Source organism: Syngnathus acus, chromosome 2 (assembly GCF_901709675.1).
Source record: "Syngnathus acus chromosome 2, fSynAcu1.2, whole genome shotgun sequence".
NCBI classification, from domain to species: Eukaryota; Metazoa; Chordata; class Actinopteri; order Syngnathiformes; family Syngnathidae; genus Syngnathus; species Syngnathus acus.
This window is the reverse complement of record NC_051088.1, coordinates 19,744,595-19,771,865: the sequence shown is the minus strand read 5'-3', so window position 1 is coordinate 19,771,865 and position 27,271 is coordinate 19,744,595. Positions and strand designations below refer to the sequence as shown.

The following is a 27,271-nucleotide window of genomic DNA, read 5'->3' as shown; positions in this document are numbered from 1 at the left end:
TGGTAGTAGAATACTAAAACTTCTATAATAATAATAATAATAAAAAATAAAATAAATAATAATAATAATAATAATGTGTCTATATGACATTGTTAAAATACTAAAGTAAGTAAAACATTGACGTGTCCTGCTTGGCTGATCAGTAGTCCAGTTATTTCTTGGACAAATTCTAATCAATCAGCAGCCATAACAGGCTGATGTTTGCTTTGGACCCCTAGTGAATAATATTGAGATATTGATCTAATCTGCTCATAAATCTGAGGTACACAATTTATTAGAAGAAAATTGTGACACATAAATGCAACTCACTGGAAGCGGTGGTTGCTATGGGAGTGACTGCTTGAAAGGTCCAAGCCAGCAATCACCTGGTGAAGTAATCATCGAGTCTTTAGTATTGATCAGCGACCACCCACACAGACGTCCCTTTGCGGTCCAGCGTATAACAAAGCTGCAGTGTTCTGATGAGTTCTAATGACCAAATCATTTCAGAAGCTCAAGGGTCCAGGAGCCAGAATACAGTTGCCATCTATTGCACAAATTTAACAGCCATTGTAATGTGTCAGTGCTGATATTGCTCATTGTATGAATTATTTTTAGTATGGACCTGAACCAAATGTACTTGATTAACCCAGTCGATTGGGCCAATCATGTTATTGATGCAATTCAGGTCATTATCTGCAAATGTTTTTGGAGCAGCCTCAAATGTTAAAGAAGAAAGGTAACAAAGACCAGCAACATCCCCTTATCAGTGCAGCCAGTCGGAAATGTCTGGTAGCTGTCAGCTGAGTAGACCCTCCTGAGAGGGTGCTCCTGTATGTTCTGGCTCACAAGCTTAACAAGCAGCACCATGTGTGAGCTATAGGCTTCCGTTGGCTGCTTATTGCAAAGGTTAATAAGATTTAAATGGTCCATGGAAACCGACAAAGAACCCTTAATGGATAAACACAATAACATTTTGGATTTCAACCCAGTACGTATACAGTCAAGCTTGAAATTATAATTTCAAGACTCATCTACACCATAAGGATACGTGTTGAACTTAATGTTGTTTGCATCTTCTCCAGGGCAAAACTGAATCCTCCCAAACTGTAAAACTCAGGTGTCTGTTCCAAAAGACAACCTAAAACCACAACAGTGACAAACCAGAGCCTCAACTCTCATCAATCCTCCACCCCAATATATCCACACATACATACAAGATAAAAATCTTCCTTCCAAGAAATTGCATTATCACCAGAATTGGCTCACACAGCTTGAACCTATTTGTTCCCGGGGCCTATACAGTAGGCACAATGATGTACGTGTGTGTGGAGGCATTCAAATGTTCAGTGCCAAGAAAACCATCCAATCTGCTACACGTCAAACAGCATAATGGGCTAAAAAGGCGAATCTTGATTTACACGGGCAGCCGTCACCACTTCTGGCTACATTTGTAATTATATACAAGCACCGGTGCAAATGTATTTCGGAGCAGGCAAAACGAGAAGCATCGTTTTTATGTATACACAAGCAAGCGATGTTTATGATCTAAATCCACTCACCATGTTGACTTCAGACACCATGTCTATGCTGGCCACATCTATGCTCATCCCCACTGCTACCGGGGCCCCTGCAAGAGGTTAAACAGCTCGTTATCATGCACGCCTAACCCTAATTGACTGCAACACACTTCATGGTGCCAAACAAACAAATAAAACAACATAAATAATAGAAAAAAATAAGATACTGGGGGGGCATAATGATGGGTGAATACCTCCAAAGTCTGGCCTCAGTCGGATGTCGTACCCTTTGAGGAGTTTATCCACTGTCTCCTTCACGAATGACATGTTACCAGGCTCGTTGACACTGAAACGACAAAAGAGCTTCACCGTGACTCGCGCGTCATGCAAACCTGATCAGTAACCTTGACTTAGCGATGCGGGCGCGAGAGCTCACCTTTTGGCGCAACACACTATGGACCCGATCACTAGTGCGGACAAGACGCGCAATTGGCGAGCCTTGTGCAAAGTCAACATGTTTACGATCGCATACGACGGCAAAAGCAGCGGTGCGACGAAATACAAGAATCTCCTCGATCAACAGTCTTTTAAACCACAGTCAAATCCATTGATTATCCATGAGAAAAGTCGGTTGGAGAAAGGGGGGGCGCGCGCTTTGAGTCAACAGCTCAGATGTGAAATATGGGGCGACACCGTTTCGCCTTCCAATACTGGTTCTCCGGTCTGACTGTGCGGGAGCGTTGAGCAATCAGGAGCGCATATTGATGAGGAGGGTGGACGAGAAAACTGCTGCCGCCGCCGATGCTGCTGCTGATGCTGGCGGCTGTGAAGGCACTCGTCTCGTTCCAATGAGAGACTGAGCCCAATACTTGCACGCTGCAAGAAATGCCCACCAGTGGAACCAACAGGGGCGTTCCTGTTGTAGAGCATGTTACCCACCCTCAATTAGTTCTTCATAAAATCTTTCTGATTTCTCTTTTCCCCAGCAATTCCGACCAAACTAAGTTTTAAAAGAATATACATAATTGGTGATGTTGCGTGATTGTGTTATTTGGTTGATTAACCCGATGACATCTTCGACTAATTGATTTCACTTGAGAATGGAAAAGCATAACATTCGTCTGCTCTGCAGAACTTCCAAGTTTCCTTTTTATCGAATTACAATGGGGTTTTTTCTTGACACTTTTTACAGCGTTCCAATAACACCATCTGCAGCAACCCCCTCCCCTTTTTTTCTTCTAAAAATGAGAAGACTCGAACACAATCCGAGCTAGGTGGTTCTTTTGGCTGCATGAATCAACCTAATTTATCGACACTTGCAATTGATTGGCAAATATTAATTTTTCTATTAAAATATTTTTTTGAAATCTATTATAATAGCATATGTTTGTTGCCCGGGTTGATTCGTTGTCTTGACTATAGTTTATTCCTTCTGTTATTCAGGGTGTGAATAGGAAAGAGAATCTCGATGGTCAGCCAGGATGGTTTGGGAGAAGGGGAGTAGGTGGGGGTTTTGGTGTTGGACCTACTTACCTGCTTGTGTCATAGATGGCGAACAACTTCTTATTTCCGTCAACGGCATTCCTGGAAAAAGAAATACAGTTCAAACACATGAATTAAGGAGGTCTATTTAAGGTTCAAAATTTATTGGCAGGATGAATTAAACCTCTATAGCTGGGGGAATGTGACGTCCACGTATCAATTTATACTATTTACTTGTTTTCTCTCAGTTAAGACGTAAATTCCAGACAGTCCTTATTTGTTTGTACAAATCTCCCTCTAGATGTCCATCCTTCCATTTTATGTAGCGCTTGTCCCCACGGGGGTGCCGGAACCTATCCCAGCAGTCATCGGGCAGCAGGCGGGGTACACGCTGAACTGGTTGCCAGCCAATCGCAGGGCACACAGAGACGAACAACCACCGCGCTCGCACTCACACCTAGGGCCAATTTGGAATGCTCAATCGGCCTGCCAAACATGTTTCTGGGATGTGGGAGGAAACCAGAGTGCCCGGAGAAAACCCACACGGGCATGGGGAGAACATGCAAACTCCACACAGGGAGGGCTGAAGGTGGAATCGCACGCTCCTAACTGTGAGGCGGACGTGCTAACCAGCGCGCCATCGAGCCACCCCCTCCAGATATGATTAAGTCTAAAATACTGGAACAAGCACTCTAGGACAAATATTAAAAATCCCCTGCATCCACCCCCCACTCTCTCTCTCTCTCTCTCTCTCTCTCTCTCTCTCTCTCTCTCTCTCTCTCTCTCTCTCTCTCTCTCTCTCTCTCTCTCTCTCTCTCTCTCTCTCTCGCCCCTCATCAGTGGTCATTCTACAGGAGCTGTCCACTGCCCATGTGGTGCTGAAGACAGCCTCCCCTCCCTTTCAGTCTCTATTCATCCTGGAACGCATCTTCATAAAGATAAACGTCAAGAAGATACATTTCAAACTCAGTCTCTATTCATCCTCGAACGCATCTTCATAAAGATAAACGACAGGAGGATACATTTCAAAAATCAAACTGTTATCAATGAATCGTGGAACACGGGTACCCTCTTATGGCAACCATCAGGATGAGTTTTCTTTGACATATTCAGCGAGAGGTGGGGGTGGACAGCTCAAGTACCAGCCAGCAACTGCTAAAAATTAGATTTTTTTCTAAGTAACTAAATTCAATGGATTAAAAAAAATGTAGGCTTTCTATACCACTCGATGCAGTAGCCTTTATGTTAACAAAATACTTTCCTCACATTGTTTAACCCATCTTAAAGATTCAAATCAATCAATTTAGTTTCATTTTAGATGAACACATTCTAACTGATAGCATTAAATGAAGCATTGACTTTTAAGGTTTCCTCCTTGGCTTCCATTCCTTCTAATGAGATGAAGCATTTGTGATTAAATTATTGACCTCCATTGCAGCACTTTTATTTCTTCTCCACCGCCACCAGTTGGCGTCATATACCGAAACTGATAGCGTGGAGTCACTGCTGTTCTCGGAGAAGAGAGTCTGGCGATGATGCGTGCGTGAGCCAAGAGTGCGACCACACGCCGGGAGAGATGTAGACATACTCCTCTAGCAACATCTGACAAGTAGTGAGAGAAAGGGGCGGGGAGAGAGAGAGAGAGAGAGAGAGAGAGAGAGAGAGAGAGAGAGAGAGAGAGAGAGAGAGAGAGAGGGACCAAGTGGAGGCAAGCGACCACATCGGGCATTAGGTGACTGGACCGGTGGAGAAATTCCTCATCCCTCCCCAGGCAGAGGGTCTAAACGGCCAAAACCATTGTGAAGGATGGAGCAGCATTCAGGTATTTTCTCTCTTGTCTTACTGCAGTTGAAGCTGTCAAAATACTGTGAAATGATTTTGTTCAGGTTGCTAACGAAGAGAGTGGGACACAAAGATGGGGGGGCTCTGTAGTAATGAATTTTGCAGAATGTGTTTCTGAGCCGCACAAGAGGACCATGCTGCGGCAAAGTCTTCTCCCCGGGTGGTGCATGATGACCCCCAGGTATGGTGAGGTGTGAAAGAGTTGTAGCCTCACTGAACAGAGGTTTAATAAGTGATTCCACTGAATGGGGAAGAGTTTATAGCAAGCCTCACCTGAGTTTACAAATTGTGCTTACAAGCTTTGGCATAATATTGATTTTAGTGGTGCTGGTTTGTTTCATTTGTTGTTGCTTTTTTTGTACATGTTGCAGCAGCAAAGAAAGTGAGCACGATGTCAGCTTGCATGGCGTGGCTTCTATTTACCCTTCTTCTGTTTGGATGCCAAAATGGGTAAACTCAATGTAACTTTAACTTGAATGCATGGCGCCCACTTCAAGATCCTCACACTGACTGGAGAAAGTACATTTTCAAAAGCAACATGTACTAAGAAGTAATTGAAAAAGAAACCATTTTGTAAAAGAAGCTCTTGGTTGTTGGAGGACATTTTGCTGAGCTTTCCTTTCAGCTCTGCCGCTTTCTTACTGATTGATGACATATCCCTGCTGCACGGTTACACTCTGCCTTAAGTGCACAGGGACCCTTGACCGTGCTGTCAGTAAATCAGCAGAATAGCCCAATCTCATCAGTGGCTCGTCAAACACCTTCAAATCTGACTCAGTAGCTTACTTTCAATTCTTTGCAACAACGTTATTTTTGTTGTAGTCACAGACGAGTGTCGCCCCAAAGGAGCTTTCAGTCGTGTTATGCATAATTTGAAGGAAGTAACATTTGAAATAGATTTTTGGAAAAATCTTTACAAGCTGAGACTTAAACTGTCTCCAATGGTGGGTGCAAGCAATTAATAATTCACCACAACAAGACTACCCAAGCGTTGAACAGGCAATGGATCACATTTAACCACATAGCATTTGGCACTTCTGTACTTTGACTAACAAAGTGGTTAAAGTGGTGTCAGGTCTTTGACTTCAATTCTCCCCTCACAGCGGCTGTCAGTCCTCCCCCGAGGCTCAAAAGGAGGCGGCCACAAGCGACAACAGCACAGTGTTCACCAGGATCCTGGATGGGCTCCTTGATGGTTATGACAACAGGCTGCGGCCTGGTCTTGGAGGTTGGATCAATCAATCAATCAATCAATCTATCTATCTATCTATCTATCTATCTATCTATCTATCTATCTATCTATCTATCTATCTATCTATCTATCTATCTATCTATCTATCTATCTATCTATCTATCTATCTATCTATCTATCTATCTATCTATCTATCTATCTATCTATCTATCTATCTATCTATCTATCTATCTATCTATCTCTTTTGCTCTTCTCCCAATAAATAAATAAATGAATAGATAAATAAATAAATGCTTCACTAGTGTTCCAAATTTAGGCCCCATTGTGAAGCTTTCTCTATGGTCTCTCCACAGAGAACGTCACAGAGATCAAGACAGATATTTTTGTCACAAGCTTCGGCCCAGTGTCTGACACAGAAATGGTGAGTTCACCTTCATGTGGGTCATACAGTAATTAAGTCAAAATGAAGCTATTATACTTTACGGATGGCCATCTCCAACTTTTTCCAAATGATTCATGCCCTTAATAGGCCTATCCTAATTTTCTAATTATATATTTACATATATGTGTGCTCTGATTAGCACATCCGCCTCATCATTCAGAGTTGGGGGTTTTAACCTTCTTGTATGGAGTTTGCATGTTCTCCCTGTGACTGTGTGGGTTTCCTCCCACATTAAAAAAAAAACGAACATGGTAGGCCGATTGACAACTTCAAATTGTCTGTAAGTGTGATTGTGAGTGTGAATGGTTGTTTGCCCTGCAATTGGCTGGCGTTCAGGCTACATCCCGCCTCTTGCTCAAAGATTGCTGGGATCGGCTCCAGCATCCCCGCGACCTTCGTGAGGATAAGCGGTTCAGAAAATGAAGATGAGAAGACAAGATGAGTCCTCTATTAGTCCAGTATTCCTGGCACTCTATAAAAAAGCAATGATCAAAGACTGATATTGGCGAGGGCCTTCTGTAGGTGTTCGACTTGATAAATGTATGTTCATCAAGAGTGTGGAGGGTTTGGTTAGTTTGCTTGTTAACATACATAATCTTTTACTCATTAAGAAAATAAAGGCAAGTCAATATTTCAGTGTCATATTTCTCACAGATTCCAACTTCTCAGTTTGATCTCTCCCTATGTCAGAGTGGATTTGAGAAAGCTAAGAACAGTGTTGCTGCTCATATTTTTCTCATTCTCTTTGGTGTTTGCTCCTAGGAATACACCATTGATTTGTTCTTACGTCAGACTTGGAAGGACGAGCGCCTGCGCTTCAAAGGGCCAAGGGAGAAGTTGTCCTTGAACAACCTGCTTGCCAGCAATATTTGGACACCTGACACGTTTTTCCTCAATGGCAAGAAGTCCATTGCTCACAACATGACCACACCGAACGAGCTGCTGAGGTTCACTGATGACGGCACTCTCCTTTACACTATGAGGTGGGTCCTAATACAGATAATGTATCAAGATTGACAGATTAAAAAATTATAACCTAACCAAACAATGGTTGTTGAAAAGAAAAGGTCAACCAAATGAATTTTGGGAAGAAAGCCAACAGAAATTCTTTCAATAATACAACAGCGACATCTAGTGGTTTTTGTTTGACCAGCCTTCAAAGCAAATGGAAAACTAATATAAGTAATGTCTATGCTTATGTCACGGCATAGTTACTGAGATGACACACATTCAAGGTTTCTTTTATCCTAATTTTAATAATATAGCCCATTTCATTGTAAACTATTTTAGCCATCACTTCTGTAAAAGGTGGAGTTTTTATCCGGCCCACCAAATAGACTATTCAAAAGACCAAGAATTCTGCAATATTTGTTGTGTTTAGTCCTTTTTCAGTTAGTTGATCAAATGTATTTATTAATACTGTATTTTTTTTAATTCACTTCATTAAATAATTGGAGAACACAAACAGTAAATGTCACACCCTTTACAGTGTTTTATTTTTTAAAATGGTCAATAATTTCTAATTGAATGAACTTCGAAAAATACATTCAAAAATGAGCCACATTTTTGGGTCACAGTTTTTATTTTATTTTTTTTAAATCAAATGAAATGTCCTTGAAACTATCATGGATTAGCTTGTCTCACGGTTCAGGGGTTTCCACTTTCCAGGGCTTTTCTGTGGGTACAATGGCTTCCTCTGGTATTCTGAAAATGTGCATTTCGGGCGCATTACAGACTCCAAATTATCATAACTGTTGATCAGAGATGTTCACATTAAATGATGTGGAGCTGTTTTGATTGATGCCGAATCGAGTGAGCCATGCTCACGTCCGCAATGGCGCAAACCACCTTTTGTTAAACATGCCAGCCAATTAAATTACCTGGTCGAGCAGACCACACAGAATTCTGTCGGTCATGAAAATAGAGGCCTGAGTATTCAGACAGGACTGGACTGGATGAAGAAAAATGATCTTCATTTGTCATGTACACACGCGGACACAGATAATGACCTCTGCATTTGGCCCGTCACTGTAGTGGAAACAATCACTGGAGCTTACTTCACATGGGAGTCATTCACATGGAAACACTTATTTATCTTATCTCATTCAATGGGCGCTGTATGACACACAAAAGCTACCATTAGCTGTGAGCAGAATGCATATGGACTTGCTTGCAGCCATATTCAATTTCAAAAAGCTTTTAGCCATTACTGCTGTCAAATATTCAAGTTCATACAAATAAGACGAGTTAGACATTCATTGTACTCAATACATTCTGGTTGTTTTAAACTGAGTAATGCATTGGTGTGGAATACATTTGCCACCTATCCAGTTTGTTCATTTGAGTCATACAGCCCTCCATCGCTTACGTCTGTACGCAGGATGCTTTTGAACATGGAAAGAAAGAGGTCCCAAGTGGATTCCAGCACATCTTGGTCAAACAGTTATCAGATCAGTGTAAAGCTCCAGAGAATAATAAGTTTCCTCTGAAGGATGACTAAGGTATTGCTTTGTGCTCCATTGAATAAATAAAATTCACCGAACTTCTATCATTGTATCGCTGTATATTATCATGTAAGGGACAAGATTAATCCAAAATATTTTGATCTAGTAAACGTTTATTAATTTATTTAAGGTAATATTGAGCTCCTTTTTATTCTGACTAACATAATAACTGACAAATTCGTTTGAGTCTCTGCTCATACTGCAAATATAAGAAAAAAAAGCCCATGATGTCAGATTTCTCCACCACACAAACACATTTTTCATACAGTCAACATTTTTAATATTTTCTCATCCTAATCTTCCAACTCGTCAACATGTCAAAGTATATGTAAATGAGTAATTTATTACCTATGTTTGTGTTGGTGATTTATTTCTATTCTTTAACTGGTTTTATTTTATTTATTTCTCCACAAGTCCCTTTATTAAACTTTTAATTGTTTTTTATTTACACATTTATACATATTCATAATAAACCTTTAAAGGAAAGAATAAATTGCTCAATCCCCCAACCCAAAACATTCTCTTACCATGGTAGTTACTTAAAAAAGTGCATTGTACCACTCTACATGTGTAAAGAGGCAAGTCCTACAATTCATGAGGTTGATGCTATAAACGAGAAAGTGACCACCAGGTGGCAGGGCTGTCAACTCAAGTACAACATTGGAAATGAAGAAAATTATTGAACAACCATTATTGACAGTCACCCATGTGCGCTCCACCCCCCCCCCCCCCCCCAACCCCACACGCGCTATTTCTTATTCACCTCTTGTAAAAATAGTCATCTCATCTTTTTTATTTTTTTGCCTCAGACTGACGATATCAGCCGAATGTCCAATGCACTTGGAGGATTTCCCCATGGACGTCCACGTCTGCCCTCTGAAGTTTGGCAGCTGTGAGTAAATAACGTTTGGTTCACTCTCAAATAAAAAGTGTCCGCGTGTGTCGACATACAACAATAGCCTGATGAGGGCGTGCAGTTTATAAAAACAGATCTGGCAAAATTCCACATTTTCCCAGCTTCTTGGACTAAAATAATGGGTTAAAATTTACATGATTTTTGTCAGACACAGGTGACAACCCTAGTGGGACATAGTCCAGCCACAATGTACGAAGCACATTTGACTCCAATCCAATTACAGTATAAGGGGCACTTGGGAGTCTGAAGCAAACTCGTACCAAATCGCCTTAGCCTTGCAGGTGAGAGGTGTGTGCATTGTAGCAATAATCTGCTGTATAACAAACCCTTCCTTTTTATTTATTTTTGACCAGCATTAGAGGTCCCGTTCCACTTAGGTTTTGTTTTTTATTATTATTATTATTATTATTATTATTATTATTATTATTATTTATATTAAAATTGATCGGGTTTGCTAGATAATTCAAGTTGGAAAATGGAGAATGAAATGTTCGCAAGCTTATACTAAAACAAAAAAAATCAATATATAAATTATCTTTGCTTTGATTGAGTCTCTGTTCCACTAACTAATTCAGTTAGTTCCTGAAATGTGGGCGTCTTGTGCTCACCATGTACGTGTTGTTATGTTAGACTTGTTTTGGTCGGCCACAGTGCGCTCGGAGGCGGCCGCTGTAGGGCGATTGCCTGGACTTCAGTAAAAGAAAAAAAAAAATTCTAGTGCGCTCTCGACTGGACTGAGCAACACAAAAAAGCCATGTTCCCCAGCTCATCCTCATGTACGCTGTACTCCTGATTTTTATTTTTAAATATAGTACTCTACCATGGCGTGACCTCATGACCACCCAGCGACTATTCTCATTTCTGCTCACCTTTTTCATTCAAAGGGTATTGCATGAAATGACAAAGTGGGCAACCTTAAACCATGTCACAGACTCATTTTGAACTATGTCATGCATAAAACAGTAGGGAAAAATGATTTTGATTGCATGGGACCTTTAACAAGACCTGTTTTAACAATGATTCATACTCGTCATGATGCATTTGACTCCACAGCGTGCAAGATCATTGTCGAAGTAATCAGTAAGAACTCTGTAGGCAGTGTTTTTTCTCTATCCTCCATTTCCTCCTGTAAAGAAAAATGGCTCAAATCGATCCCCGACAAATCAGTGTTGTGACTTGGTAATTTAACTCTTGGTTCCCAAGACACAGAGTATTGTGTTAAGCCTGGTTCACACTGCAGGATTATCGGTCCGAATTTAGCGGTCCGAATCTCCCCTTCCGACAATCATAGGTCAGCCCTGATTTTAGTAATGGCTCCAAAGATAATCTTGCCAGATAATCATGCAGTGTGTGGTGTCTGTCTTCAGGCTGATCTCGGCTGCTCGGAAGTACCTCAATATTAAACATGTTGGATTTTTATTTGGTGGCCCAACTTCACACCGTTTGCGCTGTCCGCCAATGACAATTGGGCACTCAGCCAGTTGACAGTGACGTATATCTATCTGGATCCAGATAATTAATAATAATAATAATAATTCATTAAATTTGTATAGCGCTTTTCAAACACCCAAAGACGCTTACAGGGAACAAGGCAAAGACATACATGAGGGGAGGGGGACGGGGAGGAAACAATCGGGTAAACTTAAGAAGAGATACATTTCTAAGTAGTGTGATGAAAATGCCGCTTGTGGACCCAACCTTTTCAGCTCCAAGACCCCCAATGCGAGACATTTGAATGTATGATTATGATTAAACTTGCTAGATTTGCATTGATGAATCCACAAGGCCATGAGCGCTAAACCTACGGCGAGAACTCTAATTGGCTTGAGTTTTTGGGTTCTCGACTAGCAACCACCACACAAGTGGCAGGTTAGCTGTGACGAACTGGCTTTCCGGAGTGCTGACCTATCTTTTTTCAGTGTACATTGTTTCTGCTAGTATTTACATTACTTGGTGGTATCAACTGATGTAAACAAACAAACAAACAAACAAACAAACAAACAAACAAACAGACAGACAGACACAAAAAAAAACACCATTGCATATACGGTGTTGCACCTGAACGTTCATGAACTCGTTCATATTTATTTGGGCTTTGCACCCTTTGCATTTTTATGTCCCAAATTCGAAACGTTTTCTGGGCCTTTGGGCAAACGAGATAAGAAATAATACATTCACTATAAATGATAATTTAATTAAAGAAATTAATGTTTTGCACTTTATTTGTCCATCCTTTGTTTTCTCAGTCTGTCACCTACAGCAGATTGCTTGTGTTTGCACATTCTGGACCACAGTCATGTTTTTGTCAATTGAAGAAAAGACAATTCAAGCAATTTTCTCTTGCATTTAAGATTGTAAGGTGATAGCAGGACCTGGTTACTAGTGTGAATGGAATGGGTGAAAATGCCAATATGCCGGAGGGTAACAGCTTGCAGCAACCTTTTTTTGGGATTGGGAAAAGAACTATGAACTCTTCATTTTTGGAACGATGAACTTAGTTAATAAATTTTCAATTATGAACGATAAACTGAACTAGTTCATTTTCAAAGTTGTGAACTGAACTTTAAACTAGTTTATGTTGAAAATGAACTTTCCCAACACTGCTTAAAAACAAATGTAGGGCAAATTAAAGCAAGCAAAGAGCAGCTCTAAATTTGGCCCAGGTAAATTCCATTAATCCCTTACTCTCTCCTACAAAACCTAAATCCTAATTTACCTGCCAGCCTTCCAACAGTCAGTTCTCAATCATGCAGGGATGAGTCACTACAATTCACACAGTGTCTTGTTCAGCAAGCATGTTTTTGGGGTGAATGCACATCCGAGGGGGTCGGCCCTCGGATGTGTATTCACCTTGTGTGCATTTGCATGGTCAAACTCATTTTGGGGAAAAATAATGGTTATCTGGGGAAAAAACGTCATTTCAATGAACCGAGTAGACAAAATTTGTATTCTTGATCGTTCTGACAGCCGGATAGGATTTATTAAGTACCGTATTTTCCGGACTATAAGGCGCACCTAAAAACCAAAAATTTTCTCAAAAGCCGACAGTGCGCCTTATAGTCAGGTGCGCCAAATTCCTAAATTTAAACTGGCCCGAAGCATTGTGTCATGAAATCAATCATAAGTGGCCCGCTGAAGACTATGAATCATGAATCAAAAAGACTATGGAACACTATTTTGTGATTATAAAGTAATTTGTTGCGTCTGAAGTTGAAATAAATAAAGATAAAATGGAGAATGATTTGATTTGGATTAAAAATCTGACATGATGCATTAATGGTGCGCCTTATAGTCCGGTGCGCCTTATATAAGGACAAAGTTTTGAAATGGGCCATTCATTGAAGGTGCGCCTTATAGTCCGGTGCGCCTTATAGTCCGGAAAATACGGTAAGTAGTCTGACAACCTTTTTGGCACGTAGTGTTCAAGCACTTAGTGTGTATTGTGGGAATGTTGGCACAGGTATGACATCATGCCTGCCAAAGTCATTAGCTCTTCTTAGGAGTAAGGCAAATCTGTGAAAGTCCCTTATTCCAATCTATCTATCGTCCAATTAAAGCCAAACCACACCACAGGTGAGCATCAACAAAATAAATGTATTTATTATATTTATTCGAGCAAAACACCTTCCTGTTGGTTCATTCAATTGTATGTAGAGTGTGCCTGCTGTCTTAATCTGTCACACAAACGATAACACTTGTTCTACAAACGATCCCAAAAAGCTTCGCTGGGGTGACCGCACGTGCGTCGTTCACGTCACCTACTGCAGGTACTCAGCGGTTGAGGAAAGCTGATTGCTATGTACACAGCACCAGGTACATCAAGCTTACACTTCTGACAAGTGTTGTTCCCACAAAGGGATCACAAGGACAGACAGAGAAGTCAAGCGGCTAATTGCTAAGATAACGTAAGATTAGTGTTGCCAACTCCCTGATAAAAATAAATAAAAATAAATAAGGAACACTTCACCGAGTTGATTACCTTCACACTTCCTGGTGTGTGTTTTGTTTTTTTTGCTATTTTTTTGTAGGAGAAACAATGTCGGAGATGAGTAAATGCATATTTTTGAATGATATGAACACATGAAAGTATCCAGAAATGTACTTGAATACAAACCAACAAAATCATCTAAATAAATATTTCTCAAACAGAAACCAGAGGATTAAAAAATTAATTCTTTACATACTATAGCTATCTCTGGCGTTGCCTGGTGGACAACAAATCTTTCTAGGGTTCCCCGAGTTTTATTGTGCCATATGTTCTGTAAGTGTCCACCACTGGAAGCATGTTGCTTGAGGTCAGTAGGTCCACCATGGGCTGTGGAAATAATGCATTGCAGTGCGCTTGACAGATATTTTCTCGCACTTTTTCGGCCCATGTGTTTTCTGCTTCTGAGTCTTCACTGTATTTTTGCAACCGCAATTCGCAATGCTGCTCAAAGGTATGTGACTGTGTTCCATGCTCATTGGTCACAGTGCAGGTGAGGTCCTCATAGGAACTTTGCTGTAAGGTGTCAAAAGGCATTGTTGGAGGTCATGTGTGAGATAGAGCTTAATTAACCCAGCTGACCTTGGGTTCACCCTAAATTGGTAGACACGGGTAATTGCAAATGACTGGATAAACTTGGAACTGCCAATGTGGTAAACATTTTTGACGAGGCTCTGTTGCTTGCTCTCAAGGCACTCCAGTTTTCTTTTCAAAATCCCATGGCAAACTTTGCTCAAGGTAGGTAGTGAAATCACAGCAAATTAAACTCATGATCAATACACAATTTCTACCTGTGATTAATACATAATGCCAGCCCCTGCACTAAACACATGTACGTATATGTTCAATCGTCTTGTTATATTTCACTCAAGGTGAGAATGACAAATAAACTTCATTTGTTTGCGCAAGATGAAATCACGGGCTTTTCATCACAAGAGTGATGCAACAGATGATGAAGGTTAATCTGACTTGGGCTGGTTTTGGTTGACAAACTGTCATCCCTAATCCAGATGGGTACCTTGAACAACACTTAAATAACCGTATGCGAACAAACAGATTTATGTTCTAATCAGAAACTGCCTGCCACCACATTGGATATTTACAAATGTTGCTCCTTTTTGAAATTCGTATCTTATTTACAGGATGAAATTACATGAAGCGATTCTGTCTTTTTTTTTGTCAGATGCCTATCCGGTGTCTGAGGTGGTTTACAGGTGGACTAAAGGTGCTGCCTGGTCTGTGGTGGTGGCAGACGACGGGTCAAGACTCAACCAGTACATTCTGATGACCTCAATTGCCGGCACAGAAGACATACATACAAGCAGAGGTTGGTGTGCAAAATGAATGCAAAAAGATGTTTCTCTAATCACTGGCAATAAGGCCAAGATATCATAATCGACAAGGTCAAAGGTCAAGGCTACAAGGAACAGTTTGGACACAAGACAAGAAGTTTACTGACTTACAGACTCGATCCACCCAACTTAATTTGAATTGTAACGTTTGATTTTTAAAAGGTGACATTTCTGTCAGTTCATCAGCTAAACTCAGGAAACCCGTAGTTATATTTACAAAACTTTCTCATATGGAGGCGCATTGGATTAATCCAGTCATGTCTCTACCAGCAGCTCAGCAAAGAAGAAAAAAGAGCGTGTGAGGCCGATAGTAAATGTGGGAGACATTATGGGGGGATCAGCGTCAATGAGCGGAGGCCAGTACATGAGAGTAGCCTATCCCTCACACAACCAGCTGTCTACAGGCCCTGGGCAGCCTTGTAAAACAACAATTATGCACACTCACAGACACAGACACACACATATACACACACGCACACAGACAGAACCAGAGAGAAGCCTCGGGTTAATCCTGAAGCAACACCCGCTCACCCCCACCCCCACAGCCACCCATCCAACCACCCCCATCAGCTTTTGCATAAGAAGATGACATCACAGATCAGTGAGGGATTGGTTGGTTTGTCCCGAATGTGTGGGTGAGCAGGAGTCTACAGATTTATCTTAATGACTGTCCTGACTAGGGCATCTGCAATGTAAGGGAAGACATCTTGGAGGCAACCTAGTGATGTCTTGAGTTAATTTTGGCATGTAGGAGATTTAATTATCTGATAGTTGTTCAGCTTGCTTCGGAACATGGACCTGTATGGATGTCAGAATGGGATTGGGCAGCCAGCTGTGACACGTGGGAGAGTTGGTGTAGGGGTGGGGATGTGGGTTATTGAAAGGCATCTGCTTAATACTCTTATGTAAAAGAGAACTGTAATACAAGTTCATCCAGTTTCGAGTGGAATCATTATTAAAAGTGTGCAATTTGCTTTTTTTTTTTTTTTTTAATGTATGCCCTGAGCTCAATAGTGCCCACTGACGCATTGGCCACTTACACAACCTTGCTTTAAATAAAAAAAACTAAGTGCAGCAACTCATGAGAAGTACCACGGCTTTGAGAATCTGATCAAGCTGTTTTGGTGAAGGTCCTTCTCTCTGTTGTTGGTACAATGCACAAGCATCAGCCCATTAGCTGTAGCCTTTCTTCTTCCATTTAATAGAATGAGTGCATGTAACTTACAGGTTGTTGTGGACATCACTTCAGCTGTATTTACAAGCCATGGACTGATTTTTTTTTCAGGGCCAATACTGATCCAGATTATTCGTTGTTAAAGAGGCCTACAACTGATATTTTAACCTGATATTCATTTGCAATAAAAAGGAATTTTCTTTACATTTTTTTTTAATTAATACAAACCCAACAGTTAAATTGATTTAAAACCCAAAAGGCATTTGGTTATTAAACAGCAGGCTTTCATATTTGTTATTATGTTATTTCCTTCTTTCATATTTAGAAATGACATATTTATTTTAAAATTGGATGAAAAAGTGCAAAAGCTCAAAAATAAAAAGCGCAGGGAGTTCCAAGGGTTACCAGCAGCTCATAAAATTCAATGTAAATTTGAACTAATAGTTCCCTAATGTTTTATGAAATAAATATTATTTAAATGTGAATCTTTCACACTACCGCATCCCAGCATCTCTCATAAAGCTAACTAAAACTGAGTATCTAAATGTAAATATTATATTTTAAATTGTGATAGCAAAGACCTTGTCATTCAAAATTAAGACGCAACATTGCTATTATGCTTTGTGAAACTGCATCTGAGAAAAAGTACAATAACTACAGGAGAAACTATTAATCCCTGACCCAGTTTTAAATTGATCACTTATCAGCCATTGGACCAATAAAAATAAGACAATGCCGATAATCGGCAAAATGCCAAATATTGGCCCCCATTCATTCACAGCCTTGATCATATTCAGGACAATGGAGAATATTCTTGTTGTATCGTGCACCACACATTTTCAATAGGAGACAGGTCTGAGCTGTTGGTAGGTCAGTCTCGTCCTCACATACTTTTCCCGTGAAGCCACTTGCGGTGCCTTCACACATATGGAAGTTATCCATCCATTCCATGGTCACTAACACATCCCCATACCATCACAGATGCTGGCTTTTAAACTCTGTGCTGGTAGCAATCCAAATCGTCTTTTTCGTCTTTGGCCCAGAGGGCACCACATCCCATGATTTCCCCAAACAATTTGAAATGTGGACTCGTCAGACCACAGCACACTTTTATGCTTAGCCTCCGTCCATCTTAGATGAGTTCAGTCGCAAAGAAGCCAGCTGGTGGCGTTTCTGTGTGTTGTTGATATATTGCTTTCACTTTGCATGAGAGATTTTAATCTTGCATTTGTAGCATTAGTAACGAACTGTGTTAGCTGAGAATATTTTCCTGTTCCTGAGCAAATATGGCAATATCCTTTTTACAATGTCTTTTTTGTGTGCTGTCTGGGTCTTCGAAGGTCACAGACATTCCGTGTTGTTCTTTGCCCTTGCTGCTTTTGTGCAAAGATTTCTTCAGAGTCTTTGTATCTTTTGAAGACATTATGGGCCACCAAGGATGAAATCCCATAATTTATTGCAATTATACATTGATAAACGTTATTGGTCAACTAGTGGTCTACTTGCTCACACAGTTGCTCTCAAAAAGGCGAACCGTGCTTGTGAACAACTTTAAGGGCTGCTCCTTCCACTCACTGATTTGCAATTAACCTGTGTAATTTTTTCAAACCTGTATTTTTTTCTTTAAGCATTCTTTATCTTTCCCAATCTCTTGTTGCCTCCATCATAGAGAATATTTTCAATAAAACAATAAGGTTCATCAGGTTCAACATTATCTTGTCTTTGAAGCATATTCAATTGAGTGTAGATTGAAAAGGTTTGCTAATGACTGTTCTGTTTTTGTTGATATTTTACACAACATCCCAACTTATTGTACTTATACTTATTGTATGATGCTCACGATGACTCAAAAACTACTGATCAAAGTACTTAGCCATAGCTATTTATATGCAATACATATATCCTCAACCTTGGTGTTACATTCTTTTTAGCATGAGCTCTGACTTTGACAATAAAAAAAAGCAAGATTATTATAAATCCAAGTATGACTTGATATTTTTAAACTTATATTACCCAACAGTAGAATGACAGAAAATGCACTGATATTCCTTGTGTAAGTATTCCTGAGAAAACATTGAATGTCACTTAAAAAAACAAAACGTATTTGTCCTTTATCCAGGTTTGTGACTGAGGCCTACATTTTTGCTTGAGGTGCAGTGAGAGAAAAAATGCTTAGTGAGATAAGTGGCTAAAAATAACTGGTCTTTTATTAGCACCGTTAGTCCACTATACCAATTGAGTGTCTAGAGGCGGGGATTAGTGTACACCCATCTTGAGGACATCACTGCTTGCGTCTCAGGTGTTCTTTAAAAAAACTCTAACCCCATCTGTAAAACTGGATTAAAAGTGACAACAGTAACATTTCTGTCAAAAGTCTGAGCTATTGTCGCAAGAGCCACGTGTCTTTATGTGTGTCGAAGGCAAGAAGCTCCTACTTACCAGTTGACCAGCATTGCAGCATCGTTCCCTGATATAAAAGGAAGTTCTCCTTGGATGTGACGTATGAAGTAGTGGTTAAAAAGTGCTATGATCCACCAAAGGAACATGTTCCTCTTCATTCCTTTGCTCCCAGTGCTGCTGGGATCCTTGCATTAAACGTGACTCTGGGGCGTCCCAGGTCAGCGGTGCCTTGTGTCCGGTCTCCTCCAGCAAATGACGGGCCTACTCTTCGGCAGGGTCACTGAAGTCATCAGGGAGTTAGAAGGTGCTAGTGTTTGGGTCAGAAGACCAGTAGTTTTGGGGATCTCCGGATCCAGTCATGGCAGGCGGCCACATGGTCAAGCTCTCAGTGGGACCCACCTGCAAAACTGCTGTCATCTGATCCTGGCATACAATAATTTTCTTTCTCTTTGTGATTCAGCAAAATCCACCAAATTAAAATGAAGAAAAAAAGGATGTGCCGTCCCCCACCCCTCCCACCTAGCCCCCTTCCATCCCACCCGTATTTAGTTGAGACGACTGACGTGCTCTATGGCTGAGAGGTGTGCACTGCCGTCACCACACAAGAGATCATGCCTCATGGAGATTGGCATGGCTGAGTGGGCGGGGCACGGAGCTCTGCGAGGATCCCAGGACAGGAAGGCTCACCCTTCTGCGGCCCCCCCCCCCCCTCGCCCCTCCCTTCTCTTCCACTCTTAGTCTTACTGACGGCAGGATGCAGATTGTAACTGGGGATTAGGCTGGTTCAAAAATCCGATTTTGCCCGTAGAAAGCCTTGCGTATTAATGGGTGTGTGTTGTGTGTGTGTGTGTGTGTGTGTGTGTGTGTGTGCGTGTGTATGTGTGTGTGTGCTTGCAAGAGAGTGTGTTTGAGAGCTGTTTGTGTTTGTTTGGACTTTGTGTGAGAGTCGTGTAGTCACTAGGTTTTTCGTAGTTTACTAGTGGCTGCAATCGGAAACTCCTCTTGGCAAATAGTCGTTTTAAGCCTCAAATGCAATCTTCACTTGTTTAAATGAAAATTGCATGGTCGGCCCCCCAAATTACACACCAACTCAATCCTGCCCTTTCTGTTTTTTTGGTCAAGACCCCTTGCACTGTCATAACTCTTTATATAATCTCATCACATCCTGGAAAGAATTCACAGGGCTTGATTTCATTTGTCATAGTAAGAATCAGTATGCTTCATTATATTCCATTTTCTCTTAAACCTGACCTCATTTTTGGCTGCTCCAACATCTGCGATTATTGGTGACAATCCTTTCTCCTCTACTATCTGGAGAAATGAGGCAACATTGCGTGCTTGTGGTCACAAGTCTCCAACATTACCGTTGTTTACTATTATTCTATAGAAAGTCAAAGCAAGAAACATTAATTTTACACACTATTTAGGATAAAAATGGTCTATTTTAACATTTCTTGTCAATGAGAATTGCATTTGTACCTTTTTTTTTCAGGTCTTTGCAATAGATGTTTCCCAGTTATTGTTGAGCATCTACAGCATCTGCAATAATTGTTCAATCCAACAATAATGTTTTGAGGCTCTCACTTTTTTGTGTTCTACTTTTATTCTTTGTTTCCCTACAGGCCAGTATACAGTCATGACGGTTCACTTCTACCTGAAAAGGAAGATTGGATATTTTGTCATCCAGACATATATCCCATGTTTTATGACTGTAATCCTGTCCCAGGTGTCATTTTGGCTAAATAGAGAATCTGTTCCTGCACGGACAGTTTTTGGTTAGTGTAGTCCGCTGACAATAGAGAGACTTCTTAAAACATCCATTCCATGTAGCTTGCAATCTTACAAAATAAACATGTCACATTTGTTGACAGGGGTGGCCACAGTGCTGACAATGACCACCCTCAGCATCAGCGCCAGAAACTCCCTCCCTAAAGTGGCCTACGCTACAGCAATGGACTGGTTCATTGCCGTCTGTTACGCATTTGTCTTCTCGGCCCTTATTGAATTTGCAACGGTGAACTACTTCACCAAGAGGAGTTGGGCGTGGGATGGCAAGAAAGATCTGGAAGCACAGCACCCAAAGGTACAACACCTGGCGCATTCTTCATTTTGATTGAAGCCAGAACCCACAAGGGCTGCAAAGCACACTGTTCTGTCTGTACTTTTCAAAACGTATTCTCGGAACAAGCTGACAGATATTATTGCACAGAAATTGCTATTTTTTAATCTTCAGTGGCGCTCTGGCAATATTTGGACAATTTATGATCGCAATCCCAGCTTTTGCTTTTATGACCTCCATCTCTCCGTTCATGTTAATCTTAGAAGAAATGTACTTCTGGTATATCCAGCAACAACTTTTATTTAAAAAAACAATGTGATCATAATCAAGTATAATTCATGATCAACTTTGAGGACAGAAATCCAACAGAAAATGATCTCATTTTTGTTATGGTCGTTTTTATGAAGTTAATTCTGACTTTCCAAATTGTATGAAGCTAGCTTTTTCATTTTACCCAAAATATACACTCACAAAACTGTTTATCATGCATGTGTGTATCGGCATAAAAATCCAGTGGATGTCGCACTCGTAAGGACTTTAGATCAAACTCAACTGCCCGTATCAGACCTCATTCGCTGGTCCACTGGGACAATCAATGTGTTGCGGCGGAGAAACTAAGATCTTTAGCGCGTCATAAAATTTTTGTTGTCTGTCACGCTGCAGAAACGGGACCCCATGGTGCTGTCGAAAAAGTCCAATAACGTTTGCTCGGCAGCCCTCAACTGCACGCCGAACATCACCAAGGACGTCTCAATCTCTACCATGTCCAACACAGCATCGCTGCAGCTGCAAGCCTCTGAGCTAAAGATGGCGGACCCCTACAACAGTGTCAGCAAGATTGATAAAATGGCTCGGATAGTGTTTCCTGTTCTCTTTGGAACCTTCAACCTTGTCTACTGGGCCACCTATCTAAAAAGGGAACCAGTGACAAGGGAGTTGTTCCTTGCCCTAGTGTAGTGTAATTTGAAGTCTATGCATCTCTGTATGTCACCTTAAATGGTGAACTAGCTGCAGTGAGTAGAGCATAAGCTATTTTTGCTGGCCAGAGATGCCTCAGTTTCTGCAAGGTATAGCAACTTAGAATATGGAATGGCGCAGCTGTTGTTATGCAGGGGAAAGAGTCTTCTACATGTCCTTCTTAGGACATTTGAGAGCAACGAGTAGACTAAAATACGAACAGCAGCTGCACTCCAAGTCATGACATCAACGGTTTGGGCAGGTATAAGATAGGCTTGTCTGTCAGAAGAGGGGGCTTTTTTGGGGCGAACATCTGTGCCGTTGAGAGCTGAAACATCTTTGCTTTTGGGGCCACTCAAACTTTTGGAGAGACATCACTCTGACATCGGTTGAATAAAATCTTTTCCCAATCAGCCGTGTGTCACCGAAGTGCTTCCTTACCCGGGCCAGCCATCGTCCACCGAGTGTTTTTTGGAGACCAGCGAAACATCAAAGATCATTCACCACACTAGTCCTTTTTGAAATTTTTGATTCAGGTTCATCCTGAAGGGAAAAATAACTCAGAAATACTTGAAAAAGGCTGCTGGACTCCTGACGTATTTTGAATGGCCCTAAGTTCTTTTTGACAGCACCGTAAACGCTGATTGGTGCTATTTATCTTGCTCGTCCATTCTGCTGCGGGCCGCATGACGCATTCCTTAGAAGACAACTGAGAACACAATGTATCTGCCAATCACAGCTTGAAGCACAGGAGCACGCCACTGCTCTTACTTGGCAAAGGTTTTTTTTAAATGTAGTGATACAAAAAAATCTTTTGGTCGTTATGCGTTGATGATTTGCTTTCACGTCCCCTTTTTTTGTTTGCTTTTAAAGTGAACTTTTTTTCTGTTGGAGTGAGTCATCTTGACTTGAACATTCAAACCTTCCATGTTAGATCTGGTTTCCCAATGCTGGGAGTAACAGGGAAAAAATCTGTGCGGAGATAGAGGTCTAGCTTTGCAAGGGATTTCTGAAAATTGAAATCATCAACTTGGGAAATTCAATGTGGAAAAATTCTTCTCTCATAAAACTTTCAGTTTCATTTAGGGCATACCAACAAGAATATTAATAAAAATGTCTTGGCCCACTTTTACTGGATGACTGGACAGATGTAAATAATGTGTTCTACACTGTAATTTCCCATGTGCGTGCTAAATTAAATTTGAGCCTGTATAGCTAAAGTAAAGTGTGAAAATCGATTCACAGATGAGTGATCAAGTCTTGGTTCGACTAGCAATGTTGATGCCGAGACCGAGAGGATGTATTACCAGCCCAGCATAGTGAATCCAACGTACAAAGTCCAACATTTTCAACAAGCCTGTTTCTGCAACAACCCCTTTTTTTGTTCATGCAAATCCGGAAAAGTAGAAATATTTGATTTAATCCAATACAACACCAAAGAGAGGCACAGCTGTATCTGATAACTTGTTTTTAAAACACCATGAATAACTGCTGGTATGGCTTAACATTATGGTTGTTGTATTTTGCAAATCTCTTTTTATGTTTGTGCAATAACTCTTTGGGGAGGAGGCTCGTTAAATTTGAAAATGCAGTTTTTTGTTTTATTCCTACAGTCAAAGTAGTGGTACAGCAGTTTGACAGCAGGCCACTTTAAAGAGGAAGTCACCCCAACATATTTCTTTACAATAACATGTTGTATATACCCCCTACCTGTCTTAACACAACATTTTGATTAATATGTATTGCGTTTGTGGGCTACGAGTCAGGCAGCACAATTCACCCATTTTTATCCATCTCAAGGGGCAGCCAATTTGCCAGTTGCTGTCAACTAAAAATGACATCACAATTGCAAGGTCTCGGGTCACAACCAATCGTGGCTAAGCTTCAGAAAACTGGTGAGGCGTGATTGGTTGTGACCAGAGACCTGGTAACTGTACCTGATGTCATTTTCAGTCAAAGGGAAGTGGCAAAATGGTCACTCCTTTGGATGGATGAAAACAGGTGGATTTGTCCTGTTTGATTCATATTCCACAAATGAAATATTAATAAGAAAATTGTGTTTCAAATAGTTGGGCTGCACAGAACATATTGGGAAAAAATGGTGATTGATTTCCCCTTTAACACTGTTTTTAGTCATTGTGGTATAAACTCAATGACACAGCCTGCTGCTTTGAGCAATTACCAAAGTGAATTTGGTTTGTTGTCAAAGGGAACTTTCTGCTGATGAAAAGATGATGGCTTGCAGCGCCATGTCAATAAAGATTAGCTGTGCTGTACCCGCTTTGCTTTGTGACTCGACAATCGTTTTCTTTATATTATTTGTGCCCGTGGCCAGTGAAGAACAATTGAAAGGCTTCCATAGCAACCGTGACCATCACATGTGCTCTTCTTAAATCTAAACATCATTCAAGACTTTCTTAAAGGGGCAGTGTGTAGAATGTTTAGATTTTCCAATGTTCATTTATTAAAAAAAAAACCCTCTTAATTTCAACAATATGCACAAAAAATGTCCACATACTTTTAAAAAAAAGTTTTGTATATATACTCATAGGTCTTGTAATCACTAATTATAGTAGTACAATGTTTGCGCCTCACCAAACAGGATGCTGCCATATTTCTGCTACAGATACTCAAAATGCATGCGTTTAGGTCTTGCATTCGATTATTTAAAAAATCTGTACACTATCTCTTCAAGTTCTGCAGCAAAATTATTGTTGTTGGGTAATTTGTGCTTTGTTTCATGTACGATACCGATTTAAATGAATGAAAAACTGTTGGAAACATAATGTTGGAAATGTTGGACATGTGAAATCATAAAATGTTTTATGCATATCATAGTACGACTTTTTATGCTGAATATGAAATCGTCTGTTGCACCATTTTGTGCTTTTAAGTCTATCTTATTTAATGTTTTGCAATTAAGTGTCATTTGATCTGAGTTGGGAGTTATTTTTCAAATCACATGTTTGTGCTCTAGAGGGCAGTGAAGCCTCTAAAGTGGCTGAGACAATGTCCACTGTTGGCTTGTGAACCTTTTCTTTTGCAATTAGTGTTACGATGGGCTATGTGGCATAGAAAACGGCGCTAATATTACTTCTAAGGATAATCATCATCATTATCATCCAAAAGACAAGGAATGTCTGCGTTTTATGTGCAAAACTGATTCACACGCTTGCAGCATAATGGCACATTTAAAACGGTCCATTTAATATAACATGCCACTCTAGCTGATTATGTTTTTTGGGGGAAAAAATCAGCAACAAAAAAAATCTTCCAGACATCAAGTGCATGTAAAATGCAGGTGAAATCCACGTTATGCGTGTGCGGTGTATGAGTCACGTTAAATGATCGTCTCGGTACAGAAAGGGGGAGGAGGGCGCAGCTGGAACAAGTACATCTGAATCCAGCGACCCCCCCTCGCTTGAATGATCGTCAATCGATTGTCTGAGGATCCGCGTCGCCGCTTCCCCCATACACACCGCGCCCCCTTCGCAGGAGAGGACCGCGAGCCCAGCTGTGGTCGGGCGCTCACGGCAAGCGAGTGGGGGGGGGGGGGGGGGGGGGGGGGGGGTGGGGGCGGAGTGCGTGGGCGGATGAGGAAGTTCAGCGCTCAGATTGATGGCCACACACCCATCAGAGTGACTACTTTTTTCTCCTATGAGTGGCGCACCGGCGGGGATCTCCATTCAGCAGGAGACAAATAAATAAAGCTGGATTTGTTTTTCTGTGGTGAAAATGACAATCAAGTTGGGGGTCGTCCTTTTCTTACTTCTGTCAATCCACGGTGCTTGGTGAGTCGGATTCATATCGCCTTTTAATACCTGCGCGACGCTTCTGCACACCTTAAAAAAGTTGCTTTATGTAAATTGGAACGAATGCATGCATTCCCTCGCGCAACTGCACAGCCGTCAAACAAACCTAAACAACGACAAAAGCTGGGCACAAATGAATATCGTGTCATTTGCACAGCGAAGGGACATTAACAACGTGCACCACTTGGCCATTATGTTTACAGTTTGTCGGTGTTGTGTTCCAGTCTAAATCTGCTGCCACACGGGGACGACGATGAAGATCTCCACGATACCACTGTCAATCAAATGCTGGTGCCTAGATCGCATCAGGAGGATGCCACGCTGATTCTGAACAATCTTCTCAAGGAATACGACAGAACACTTCGGCCCGACATTGGAGGTAAGACACCAAGCATCAGAAGTTATAGATGTGTTTATGGTCCTCAGGACCACTCATCAGGCGTCTGCATTCTTTCACATTTCATGTGTGCAGTCACGCCGCAATCAGTGTGAGGACAGTCTAAATTAAAAGGCCTGATATAAAATACAATTAATGACACAATGTCTGTATTGTCCAAAATCTACTATATTTGTCAGTGGGCCAACATTTTACTGGACTATTGACCTTCGGGGGCTGGACCCCAAATGAGTACAATTTTTCCACAACATTATTATTTGATGTTTATTGTTTATATATTTTTTTCCCCATTGCATCACAAAGCTGAAGACATTTTGGCCCTTACAGTCTTATTATGGCCATGAAACAACTTCAAATCACTTGATGTCAGAAATCTGTAATCGTCACCCAAATTTATGTGGCATAAATAAAGGTATTTATGCCAACTTCAACCTTTTCCAATAGAACAAGCACCTTAACGTTTTGGATTTTATTTGCATTGCACTCGTGTTTTCTTTTTCATAGGCACTCACTGCAGCTTAATGTCACTTAATGAGGAAAACAATTAACGACAATAAAATTAAAAATATTGAGGTGATTTATTATTTGCAAAGGGTGAAATGGGCATCGGTAAGGTTTTTCTTTTTATTATCAGGACAATGTTTGCATTACGTGTGATTGCTGATGACCAGTCCAAAGTCAGCTGGGATAGTCTACAGCTCGACCTTTTATTACGTTATCGAAAAAATGGAAGGATGGGAGGGGTGAGGCAGGGGGGGAGAAATAACCATCATTTCATGCTGTACCACACTGGTGGGGATCAATCCTGCTTTGTTCAACAGGAAATCTTTAGTGCATCAACTGGACCGGGAAGAAAGCATGTGTGATTTTAAATAATAGATTGAATTACAACAGTGCGAGATTCAAACCCATTTGTTTTCCTTGTTTACGGATGACGTGAACACGTTTTAAATTATTGCTGTCGCTTCCCTTCTCTCTGTTGAATTGATCTGTATGTTTGCACTCATTTTGCAAAAGTATCTTGCTCTGGTGTCACACTACTTTACTTAGGTGGCTGGCAAAACTATCACCTTTCTTCACACCTTAATGTGGAAACACACGCTAGATAAGGGTTGAGTGTACCTGATTGCATGTTTGATAGAAACGGGGATTTTCACCCAGTTGGTGAAATGGTGAAAATAATACCTTTCTTGCACCTACTCGACGACCAGCTGGAGGCAAGCGTTCCTTTGATTGCACCCACATCTCAAACTCCTTG

At 40.9% G+C, this 27,271-nt stretch overlaps 3 protein-coding genes across 9 annotated transcripts in view; 2 read left to right on the top strand and 1 right to left on the bottom strand.

The window, feature by feature from the left end:
- The window catches only part of LOC119132991 (gamma-aminobutyric acid receptor subunit beta-3-like), a 40,956-nt gene extending 21,669 nt beyond the window's left edge, over nt 1-19,287 (bottom strand). The window contains exons 1-4 of one of the 5 annotated variants that reach the window (XM_037268607.1): nt 18,828-19,287; nt 3,033-3,083; nt 1,754-1,845; nt 1,542-1,609 (exon numbers count right to left, since the gene is read on the bottom strand). In XM_037268607.1, the coding sequence (XP_037124502.1) occupies nt 1,542-1,609; nt 1,754-1,845; nt 3,033-3,083; nt 18,828-18,946 (330 nt within the window). In that variant the 5' untranslated portion in view covers nt 18,947-19,287. Of the gene's footprint in view, nt 1-1,541; nt 1,610-1,753; nt 1,846-1,935; nt 2,378-3,032; nt 3,084-3,165; nt 3,583-18,827 lie in introns of those variants that run through there. The other 4 variants (XM_037268596.1, XM_037268622.1, XM_037268629.1 and 1 more) reach the window with 4 other exon arrangements.
- LOC119133013 (gamma-aminobutyric acid receptor subunit alpha-5-like) lies at nt 4,492-24,634 on the top strand. 2 transcript variants are annotated; one of them, XM_037268646.1, is made up of 11 exons: nt 4,492-4,803; nt 5,198-5,273; nt 5,927-6,051; nt 6,369-6,436; nt 7,220-7,440; nt 9,771-9,853; nt 15,046-15,189; nt 20,411-20,563; nt 20,660-20,871; nt 21,511-21,795; nt 22,313-24,634. In XM_037268646.1, the coding sequence occupies exons 1-11, from the start codon at nt 4,788-4,790 to the stop codon at nt 22,349-22,351; spliced, it is 1,422 nt and encodes a 473-aa protein (XP_037124541.1). In that variant the 5' UTR covers nt 4,492-4,787; the 3' UTR covers nt 22,352-24,634. The 2 variants fall into 2 exon arrangements, with proteins under 2 accessions (XP_037124541.1, XP_037124534.1); XM_037268639.1 differs by having other exon boundaries at nt 4,497-4,803; nt 5,195-5,273.
- A 747-nt stretch (nt 24,635-25,381) lies between these two features.
- Nucleotides 25,382-27,271, top strand: part of LOC119133027 (gamma-aminobutyric acid receptor subunit gamma-3-like) — a 50,201-nt gene continuing 48,311 nt past the window's right edge. The window contains exons 1-2 of one of the 2 annotated variants that reach the window (XM_037268664.1): nt 25,382-25,595; nt 25,841-25,995. In XM_037268664.1, the coding sequence (XP_037124559.1) occupies nt 25,540-25,595; nt 25,841-25,995 (211 nt within the window). In that variant the 5' untranslated portion in view covers nt 25,382-25,539. Of the gene's footprint in view, nt 25,596-25,819; nt 25,996-27,271 lie in introns of both variants that reach the window. The other variant, XM_037268656.1, reaches the window with a different exon arrangement.

Coding starts and splice junctions, on each gene's coding strand:
- LOC119133013 (XM_037268639.1), top strand. Junction 6,437..7,219: donor CAGTGTCTGACACAGAAATG/GTGAGTTCACCT, acceptor GTTTGCTCCTAG/GAATACACCATTGATTTGTT. Junction 20,872..21,510: donor TGGAAGCACAGCACCCAAAG/GTACAACACCTG, acceptor GTCACGCTGCAG/AAACGGGACCCCATGGTGCT.